Below are 11,114 nucleotides of genomic sequence, written 5' to 3'. Positions count from 1 at the left end.
AAGCTGGGTTCTGCTTTGGCTGCGGAAGGCTTATGGAGAACAGCGGCTGACTTAATAGGGGAACGATACATTCAAGCTAGATGAAGGCCAAGTGATACCACTATGTGCTAAACAAATGAAAGGAACAGTCTGAACTGAGACAACACAGGGGAGACAGCTGAGTCGCTACGCAGCACACACAGCACAGGGCGGGTGTGTGCTGAGCCTGAAGGAACCTGTGCTACAGGGCTCGGTACCATCATCACATTACGGTTGACAGTTCTGTTTGGGCAAAACATCGTTGTCCATCCTATTTCGTTAAGGTTACTTTAAGCTGTATTAGTTTTATAGTTTTGCTTGTATCTAATCTATAAACTTCTTCTGGTTTTATAATTGTGCAAGAACTATAAGCGTAAAGCATTATACATAGCTTTATATATACTGAGATAACATAATAAATAATGGAGTAAACACTGAGGAACTAAGACAACCTCTCCTTACTAAAAGGGGATGTGCATTATTCAAGTTTGAGAAACACGCCTCTGTCATGCACTGCTTGTGTGTGTGGGCTTCAGCAGGTCATTTAACCTCTCTATCACCATCGACCTCACAGGATTTGTAGGAGGATTAAATGAGATAATGAATCGGAGTGCCTGGCCCACAGAAAGGACTGCGATAGTTATGTCTCCTTTCCTCGAAACAGGGAAAATATGGAAGCTGAATATAGTCTTGGCTCTTTTCCTTGTGGTCTTGGGACCAGGAGTATTGATAATCACCTGAGCTTGTTAGAAACTGAGAATCCCAGGCCCCACACCAGAGCTACTGGATCAGAATCTGGATTTTGACATATTGCCAGATGATTTATTGTATGCGCATTAAAGTTTGAGAAACACTAGTCCAAGTCCCCATAGAGAAGGTTGACAGTAAAATTCACTGCATTTAACTCCATAGGTTAACTTTGGTGATTATAGAAAATCCAGGTGTAAATGACCAAAACAAACTATCCCACCCTATGGTTCAATATAAACACTACCATTTTACTACTGGCTCTTCATCAGCTATATTTACAGAGTAATGGGATCTAACTTCAGCTTCGGAAAGACCAAAATATATTTTTAAATGTAAAATATTCAGGGGCACCTGGGTGGCTCAGTTGCTTAAAACTCCGACTTTGGCTCAGGTCATGATCTCGCAGTCTTTGAGTTCGAGCCCTGCGTCTGGCTCTGTGCTGACAGCTCAGAGCCTGGAGCCTGCTTTGGATTCTGTGTCTCCCTCTCTCTCTCTCTCTGCCCCTCCCCCTGCTCACGCTTTGTATCTCTCTCTCTCAAAAAAAACATTAAAAAAAAAAAAGTAAAATAAAATATTCATAAAAGCATTCTGAATTCTGAATAAACACATTTTAAGATCATGTCAAGAAAACATTTTTGGGTCTTCTGTGCCCAACAGCAATTAAAATCATTTACATATGTTAAACTCTTATTTAAATATTTTGGCCCACAAGAATTGGTCTAACAAAGTGCTGGCTCAGTTTATGATGACTGTGCGCTTACACTAACAAAACACATCGCAAAGGAAAAGTATGATTGTATATACAAAATGTATTAATTTTAACCGTTCAACAAAAATATTAGATCATTCAGCAGTTACGATTTTGTTAGTGTAATTCACCTATAGAATATCTGTTTTTCTTCTTGAACTCAGTGACCCTATACATTTCATGCTTGTTTCATGTAAAAAGATTAGATACTATTCCTGGAAGCAACGAAAACAAAATTAACTAGTATCCAAAAGAGCCACTAATATATAAAGTGACCTTGATATCATCTGCTTAAGGGCTATTCTGATAGAATCAAAGCTTGAACTATGTTATTTATTGCTCTGTGTTATCTACATATGGGCCATAGAAACCACATTCAAAGAATGTGATGCAAAGTGGATTACTGGGTGTGTGTGTATGTGTGTGTGTGTACACACATATATATTCACATACATATGTGTGAAGGTAGATGTATATAGGATATGTACATGTATATGTATATGTATATGTATATGTATATGTATATGTATATATATATAGGGTTTGGCCTACTGGGTAATCCTTATAATCTCTGGGTTTCTGGTATGACCTAGATCACAGGTAGAGTCCTCCTTTAATCTTTCATGGTTTCAGGCAATCCTGAACCAGAGTCAATCACGTACCATGAGGTATATCAGTGCCAGTGTAGGTAAAACATTCTAGTGCATATGGACTATGATGACCATAACTTAAGAGAACTACCATCTGAAACTCACTGGCCATCTCCAATTTTAGAGGTGTATATGCTGCTACCTTATAGTCCTCTGGGTCATTAATACAATCAATCCACTGGTCTTAAAATACAGTCCTCCTTCTAGTACTTCAAATTCTAATAATTTCTATTCATATATTAATCAACATAAACTCTCTCTATATATACATACACAATCAGGGGAAACACAAAGAGAGATTTGTAGCTTATACCGAAACCACATTTTATCATTTTCTTATTAACTACTGCAAAGAAAAGAAACCATTACCTACAGTATGAATTCATTAAACAATATCTAAGCAAATGGAGAACAGGGAGAAATAGTCAGGCCCTGTTCTTCTACTGGAGTGGTTACTCTCATCCCTCTCTAGAAATGCAAGATATTTTAATCCTTTCAGATTTCAGATATGTGATCAAAAACCTGTATCCATTTTTCCTATCAAAATTAAAAATCCTGTTGTTTGGTCTCAAACTACTTGGATTCCTTTGAAAAAATAAATAGAACAGAGCACCAGCCAGTGAAATAAGATGTATAGTAAAGAAAAGAAAATCTTGAAACCACTTGATCTCTAAGCTTTAGGAGTCTAATAAAGATAGTTTTTTTCCCAGACGTTATTTTCGCTAGCAAGAAACTTGGATATAGAGGAGTTAAGAAGAACCCAAATATATGCTGAAGAAATGTACTTGTTTAAAAAATCCTATTATGCCTTGGATGAATTAATGAATTAAATTAAAATTTTAGAAGTTGTTTCTTCCTCAATTCGACTAGCATCTGGCATGACTGAAGTTGGATTAAATCAAAGACTTGGTGGGGCTTTGAATTAACATCAGATGCTAGTGCTCATCTCCATCCAGTCACCCTTTTATCCTCTAATGTGTCCCTGGAAAATGGCATGTTATCCAGACAACGCAACCTGTTGACAAAGGCAGATACATACTGAACTTTACATGATCATTTCACCATAAGGTCACTATGTTCCCCTCGTAGGACTTAATGCGCTGAAACAACTTCATTATATAACACTCTAGGCAGCTATAAAAGCATGAGCTTGGTCCCATACCAAATTTAGTTTCACTGAAAAGTACAGCCCTTATCTTTGGACACCATTAAATTGTGAAATGGGGCTGATATGTATATACTTTCATATTACCTTTATACCCTAGGATATCAATTGAACCAGAATTTCACTATATGTAGAATCTTGCTTGTGTTACTAGACATTAATATACTCATATGAATATAGCAGAGGGACATTCTTTCCAAATTATTCTTTCCAATAATTTTAGTTCCTTTTGAACGGCAAAGTAGTTTGCAGCCTCTATTATCTACAGAGGAAATGATTCAGGCCAGAAGCCAACTGGAGGTAGCCCAGTCCACTTTCAAAAAAGAAAAGGTGGTATATTTTTAATGACCGCTCCCAGTGACCCCAACTCTGATCTAATAATAGCCTGGAGAAGATGAAGATAATTTTTCAGATTTTTAAAGCTCAAAGCTTAAGGGATTTAAAGCAGTGCTATCAGAGAGGAAGGAGGAAGCCTAATACCAGCCAACTGACTGGCTGTCTGGACCTGATGACCTAGGGAACATAACAGGAAACTCTTACCAAATAAGCACATATAAGGAGCTAAGTGGCTTTGATATCTGATGCAAAGCAAATGTGTCCAGTACATACAAAAGAGAAGAGGGTTTATCGAAGAAATGTAAAGCCCCCTGTTACTTGAATGGGGCTAATACAACTATAGGGAAATTTCTCTGTCATAAAAGGAGGAGGTTTCCTTTAACGCCACTGAACGATTAACTTGGGCACAGATGTATGGGACCTTTGGAAGCACTGATCCTGAACACACTGGAACAGAAGGGTTCTACTTTTTCTTCCCTGAACCGCCAATGTACAGGATGGACTGAGGGAGGGGCGTGGCGTAGGAATCAAAAGGAATATGAAGACAACCAGACGGAAATGACAGTGGTTTGACCTTAATTCAAGAAGAAATGTTTAAAATGGCTAACACATGCCTCTTGTTAAAGTGTGGCACTGGGGGAGGAGCAGGCCAGAAGAAATTCTGGACAAAGTAGGAAGGAGGTCCTCACGGTTGGGATTTCTCACTAGCAGCTCTTGTCCCACGAAAAGAAAAATGACTCAGAAGGTGCCAAGGAGAAGAGGAGTGCCTGGTAGTACCCTCAGGTCTATTTATTATCATTTAAAGACTGACCGAAACGACACCCTACATAAGCTCTGCTGGCATTTTGCACCCAAAGGCATCAAAAGCCCTTTCTAAATGCTCTTAGGATACCTCTGTGAGGTAGGTATCGTAATTCTGGTTCTTATTCATAAACAAGCTAAGGCACAAATAGAGTCTGAGTGGCAAATGCGATCTGGAATTTCGTTTGCTGCAACAAACTTCCTCCATATTGATGTAGGCAACTCAAGAGACACTGCGAGGAAATGTCCTTAGAGGGAGTAGCTTTAAGAGCCAAACAAAATCACACCTCTGGGAAGACCACGCTCTCGAAAGGGTCACTGATGGAGTCTAAGAGATACCTTTCACTTAAGAGTACTAATAAGTGAAGTCCTCTAAAATGAGGCAACCAAATCACCCATGATTATAGGAAAAAGGCGGAAGATATGGTCTTATTGTCCTCCACTACTGAGACCAGAACGGTGGCAATCTTAACAAATCATAAATCCAAGGAACTTTCGTCCTTAAATCTTCGTCTTAACTAGCGCAGTAAGATTCCAAGACCTATATTTTGCTAATGATTTTGGTATTTTGATCAGATACATTTCCACATCCTTGATCCCAGACAATTCTCTTTCATCATAACCAAATTATCTGCATAAAATGTAGTGCCAGGATCTGAAGCAAACAATGCATCTATGGTCAGCACACACTGGTTCTATATATTTTGAGAAACAGTGAAGTACACAAAGGAAGCGTGCAATGTTAGAGAGATGGCATGGACAACATCGGTGGCTGGTCTAACGGAGAATCCAGTGTCCTCTCAGGAAACTGAAGATACTCAAAAGTTGCTCCCCGATTTCTATTAACAACCTTCTAAAAATGAACATTTTCATTTGATACAAATATACAAATTTAAAATAAGTGTGCAGTTCGGAATGGCCTACCATTTTCAGATTGCTTATGTGCCAGAAAATATACAGTCAATAAAAAAATACCAGAGAGGTGGGGACAAAAGGCTCTCTGGATCTGAAGAGCAAAAATGAATATCACTTCAATAGGTAGCAATTCGTGGAGCAAGTGACGTCCCTGGAAACCAGTAGCGCTAAAAGATGGCAGGTCACAAATCTGGTGATGGGGGATAAGATGTATAGTAAGGCCCATTTTCCTGTGGAAGAAAAAAAAAGACAAGAACATTAAGTAATCAAACCAATTCAAATGGGAATGTGAAAGAACGGGATTTACAGTCGGCGATATGGCCTCTGTAAAATGTCTAGCACATGCGTGGCCCTGAGCAAGGCCCTCAGCCATCAAACCAGGTCCGCTGGAGTCAGTCAGAGCTGGTGTAGAGTAGGCAGAGGTAATCAGGATGGTAATATTTTTAAATAACCTTGTTACTTAATACTTAATTCTATGTACCAGACCCTTTATCGGCACTTTCCTTTCATTATCCCTTCATATTCTCACATAATGCCATGAAGTAGATAACATCCTCTTTTTACGGAACAAGACACCAAGGATCACACAGCTTGCAGAACTCACCTAAGGCCAGCCAGCGGTAACCAGAAGAGTCTGAATTTAAATCCTCGTCTATTCAAATCTAACGCCCAGATTACTTTTTTAGACTGTATTGTCTTACTGTGTGCTGCATCTTAAATTAATATAGAATGATGGAAAACAAGAGTAAGGGCAAATTTCCTGACTTCATTTTGGCTAACTTTATCTTAATAAAAAAATGAAGACAGTTCACTTTATGGTAGATGGACCTCTGATTATACTTATTGGACTTAGGATTCATTTCTCATATCTAAGGAAAGTATTTGACAAAAAACTTGTTTGTCAGTAAATCATAAACAGAATTGTTTAGCACCAGTGTAGATAATAATTAGGAAAGCAGAATGGCGGACAGATGAAAATAGCATTGCTTTACAGTACATTTACATTACTGGTTATGACAGAGCATTAAATGTATCTGGTTTTGAACCCAGTAGGTGGCTAAATGTTATCTAAGGGAATCAAAAGCTCTAATATTCTTCAGAGCAGATGCTCTAGGGCAAGAATTGATCTTGGGACCTTAGCCCGGAAAACAAGAGAATATCTAGGAAAACTTACTTTCTGATTACAAATCTGACCAGATATTAAAAACATTTCTAGAAATTAGGTAGAAACAAATCCTAGGATTGGCTGCCTTTCATGTTATTTGAAAAAAAGTTAAGGAAAGCCTTTTTGTTTTTGTTTTGTATTTCAGAATTGCCCATCAAGATCTTTCATACTAACCAATCCTATATCTGCAACACGCATGGAAGCTATGCTTATGAAACATGCCTCAACAAATAAATCAACTTTGAAGTTCATCTGAAAAGAAATGGTTCACTGTCTGTCTTTAAGATTTCTCTGTTCCATTCGACTACCATATTGTTTTAGGTTTCTTACATCCGCATTAAATTGTGATAAAGTAGGAAGGGCAAATCTAATTCTTAATGCTATGAAATAGAGCTTTTTACATTAGTCTCACACTGTGCAAGAGACTGCCGTGCAATCTATTTTCTCTATTTCTGGAAACAGTCAAAGAACTTTGAAGAACTGTCGCCAGGTAAACTTGTATACTCTTCTTCGACTACATTTATAAGAGTGCTGACTGGCTAGCTCCCTTTCTGAAATCGTCTCCGTACCATTTTGATACAGATAGATAAAAATTACCTTCTAACTACCTTCAAAGGTTCCTTTCATTCCCATAAAACTTATGTCACTATTCTAAGTCACACAAGACCCAGAAAATAGAAGCCCGCTGAGACCTGCCAACAACAAACGCCACATCACACCTACTATGTGCAAGGCATGACTGAACATGCCAGTAAATTAACCAACTCCATACTTACTTCCTTTTCTCTAATCATACTTTCAATTCTTCCTAGCAAGAGAAAATGTTTCCTTACAAGGCAATAACCAACCACCTATTGGATCTCCACCTCAGTGTTCCACGGGCCACCTCAAACGCAGTGTCACAAATTGAACAAACACACCGCCTGTCTCTTCTCTCCCACTCCAACACTGCCCCTGCCCCCCATGCTCTTCCTCCAAAATGCCCCTCTGGGGTGGCGGCCACGCCATCTACCAAGTCTCCCACGGCGGAAGCTCTGGTAGTCACTTTAGGCATCTTTGCCCTTTCATCTTCCTGAATGGCTTCCTCAGCCACCAAATGCTGTGGGTTTCATTTCCTAAAATGTCTACTTCTAAATCTAAGATCTTCAAGCCCTTGCCATGAGCACTGCTGCTGCCCCAGCTCTAGTCTCCTTTCTCCTCCGATCCTCTACTCGCCTCTTCCTTGTCTCCCTGCCTCTAGTGTTATCCTTCTCCAGTCACGTTCTGCACTGTTGCTTTTGCCATGGTTCTAAACAGAAATATAATGGCAGTTCTCCCTTGTAGAACACTCCCCACTGACCACAGAGCCAAAGTGCTGCAGGTAACATGTAAAGCTCTAGTATCTAGTGACCTGCCCTCTGCCAGCCCTTTCCACATTGTCTCCTGACACCTTTAGTTTCTCCCCTTTTTTTGTCCTTCTCTTTGGCCTTTATATATAGATGGCCTGATATCTCAATTTTAGAAAGCTCTAGTACAGGCACAGAGAGATGATCCAATGACCCAAGTGTTACATTATAGGTTGTTTTATTAAAATGTAATTAATCACATCATTAATTAGGCCTGCATTTGATATACAAAATAGAAGAAAAACCTAAAACAAGCACACAAACAAAACAGACAAACAAAACCAAGCTAGAGTGTGGTGTTGATATTTAACGAAAGTCTGTTTTATGGGCCCCTAAGATTATAGAAAGTGTTGGCTTAAAAAACCGTCGTTTGGGTTTTCTAACCAATGCAATCCAACTTGTATGTTCTACCCCAGAAAATAAATTATAAATCCAGACACTAGCTTTGAATAGTCATTCCAAATTTTTGATCTCAAAATGTCTTTTAGTATCTTTCCTTTTATTTCCCGCTATCCATTTTTTTTAATTATTAAGAAGAGTGATATATAGTTCAAAAGAATAATAATAAAGTTATTTTCTACTCCAGCAATCTGCATGAACACAAATTGGTATTCTTCCCCCCCCCTTCCACATATTCAACAATCTTTCTATGATCCAGCTACTCCAATTACAAATCCTCTCTGCACAAAAGCCAAATACGAAATTTTATTAGTCATTAGAACACATTAAATACTTTGCTCTTCACATAAAGGAACACAGGAATTATAGCTGAAGTTAAAGAAATGGTGGAGAGAAAATGTCTTGTAGAATATTTATTTTGGTGCATACATGCTGTACAATAACTGGGGAAGAACAATCCATTTGAAGCTTAATATAACCTTCAAATATATTCCCTGATTCATGCATAATGTTATGTAATCAGCAACAGTTAAATAAGGAGACTGATGATCTTTTGGCCAAGCATGTTACTTACTTTTGTTTTGTTTTTAACTACTAAAGTGGTAGTGAGAATAAACACAATGCGATGGACAGAGCTTTAATGAAACTCAAGAGTAGCCCTTTACTAGTGTTTGATATATTCACAAATTCATCTAGAAGTAATAATAATACTAGTGTTGCTTGTTCTTAAAAACATTAGATAAACTTTCAACAAAATGAAACTTGCAGCAGGGTAAAGGCTACTAAGATAGGCTACCTTGTTTGAATTAATGCTGAAAATGTCAGACACCAAGAGATTCTTCTGACCTTACTTATGTAGATAAAAAGCGATTCAATCTTAAGGACATTCGGCAGAGGTGGCAGAAAACTGACCATATAAGCAAGGGTTGGCTTCAAACCAGCAGAAAAATCTCCCCTTGAAAAGTTAACTGAGGAAAAAGCTCTCTTAGGACAAAGCGTTTTCCTAGTTACTGCAGGAAGAGAATGTTGAATGATACTGTCAAGTTTACTAAAACACATGAATTGCATTAATACCATCTTATAATAAAAGGATGCTGTGCGCCTAAGCAGTGCCCCATAGAGCAGTTAAGATACTACACCGGGTGAGGGAGAACTCCTGGAACTTCTTACCCTGGCATCATATTCAAGGACAAAAGGTGGAAAATCAATCTGTTCTGGTGATATGGCAGAAAATAGCTGGTGGAGGCTGTCCACATGGTGGATTTTGTCCTTCAGTCCTGAGACAGAAAAGGTGGTAAAAAACCATGTTGATACCTAATCAATAGAAGAGAAACACAATTTAAGCCAGGGGCCAGGGTTAGAAATGCAAAACGTGATTCTGAAAATTTATACTAGATAGAAACTATTATTTCAAAGTTGAAACTGATGTCAGAAAAAGCTTATAATGAGCCGTATTTGTCAAAGTGCAGGTGGTAGCTCATCAGTGAATTATGCAATTAGTTTAGTGGATTATGGACAGAATTAAAAACAACCACAATAAAAAGGAAACACGCTAGAGCAACAATTACTAGGGAAGGTGATAAGGGGCGAGCAAAGTGTTTCATGAAGCTTTCGCTTCTGTGAGGTGTCTGTATGCTTCCATGTGCAGTGTGTTGTCATGTAATATATGCTTTTTACTGTGGGTTGTGGGCAAAAAGACCCCGCATTATTTGGTAGAATGATGGATTCAGTGGTACTCTGAAAATGGTTAACATTTCCAAATCTCAGAAACTCGTCGTTTTTCCAAATGAGACTGCGAAGAAAATTTGTGCCGAAATGTGATACATTTATTTTTCATTTCACATTTGGCATGCAGTCTTTCTTAGTCAAAGTGCATCTTCTGTGAACGTGAAGCCACCTTTACTCATTTCAGTTTACAACATGCAAACCCTCTGTAAGAGCCAGTCTGCAAAATTTGTTGCAAAAAAGAAAAAAATTATTAACAGCAAACGATAGTGACATAAACTAGGCAACAGCTGGAACTCACAAATTATTGTTCATCGCTCTCAATTGCTGATCTAATCAGTCATGTTTATCAATGGCTTACACAACGGCTCTGAGCAGTAGGTGCAATATTGTCGCTATCCCCATTTTATTTACAGAAGGAAATGTGCATACGAACGTGTGCCCTGGGACAGTGCGCTACAAATGTACAACTGGGCACGTTGCAAATACAGGACACTTTGGATATCTGCCACCGATGCCAGTCATTTTGTTAATTTCTTTTGTATAGTCTTACCACATTTTCCACTGGCTGTCCAAACCTTTCACATATTCTAGGCCCCTAATATGACATACCTCCTTCTCCTTCACGCTTTCTTACAAGAAAAGGCATGAAAGAAGAGAGACAACACTGCGCTGACTTATCAGGATCCTGTCCAGATTTGCAGAACTTGGTAGAGACTCATTTTCAATCATTATTTCTCCCTTCCAGCTCCAGATTACCCCTTCTATTGAGTTCTTAATACCAGAAATTTACATTGCATTTAGAGCACTTATTCCTGCTTCCTAGGATTTCAGTTTCTTTCGTCCATTTCTATAATTTCCCTAGTACTTGGCAGACAATCACAGAATAATAGCCTAATGTTTTGCGAGACACAGACAGAACCAGCATTCTCAAAATATTTGATAAAGAAAGAATAAATAAAGATAGGACTTACTTTACAATGATTTTTATAGCTTGAGTCACTATTCTATTTTGGCTACACTACCAATGACTGGCATAAGGCCTCAAAAGTATTAA

At 38.4% G+C, this 11,114-nt stretch overlaps 1 protein-coding gene across 2 annotated transcripts in view; it reads right to left on the bottom strand.

Moving 5' to 3' along the window:
- Positions 1–1,160: 1,160 nt before the first annotated feature.
- Positions 1,161–11,114, bottom strand: part of GDAP2 (ganglioside induced differentiation associated protein 2) — a 62,882-nt gene continuing 52,928 nt past the window's right edge. For both annotated transcript variants that reach the window (XM_049616490.1, XM_049616491.1), the window contains exons 13-14: positions 9,503–9,646; positions 1,161–5,613 (exon numbers count right to left, since the gene is read on the bottom strand). In XM_049616490.1, coding sequence (XP_049472447.1) covers positions 5,566–5,613; positions 9,503–9,646 — 192 coding nt within the window. In that variant the 3' untranslated portion in view covers positions 1,161–5,565. The remainder of the gene's footprint in view (positions 5,614–9,502; positions 9,647–11,114) is intronic.

The sequence above is a fragment of the Panthera uncia genome (assembly GCF_023721935.1).
Source record: "Panthera uncia isolate 11264 chromosome C1 unlocalized genomic scaffold, Puncia_PCG_1.0 HiC_scaffold_4, whole genome shotgun sequence".
NCBI classification, from domain to species: Eukaryota; Metazoa; Chordata; class Mammalia; order Carnivora; family Felidae; genus Panthera; species Panthera uncia.
Note: the sequence above shows the minus strand (reverse complement) of the source record. Positions and strands in the feature narration are given on the sequence as shown.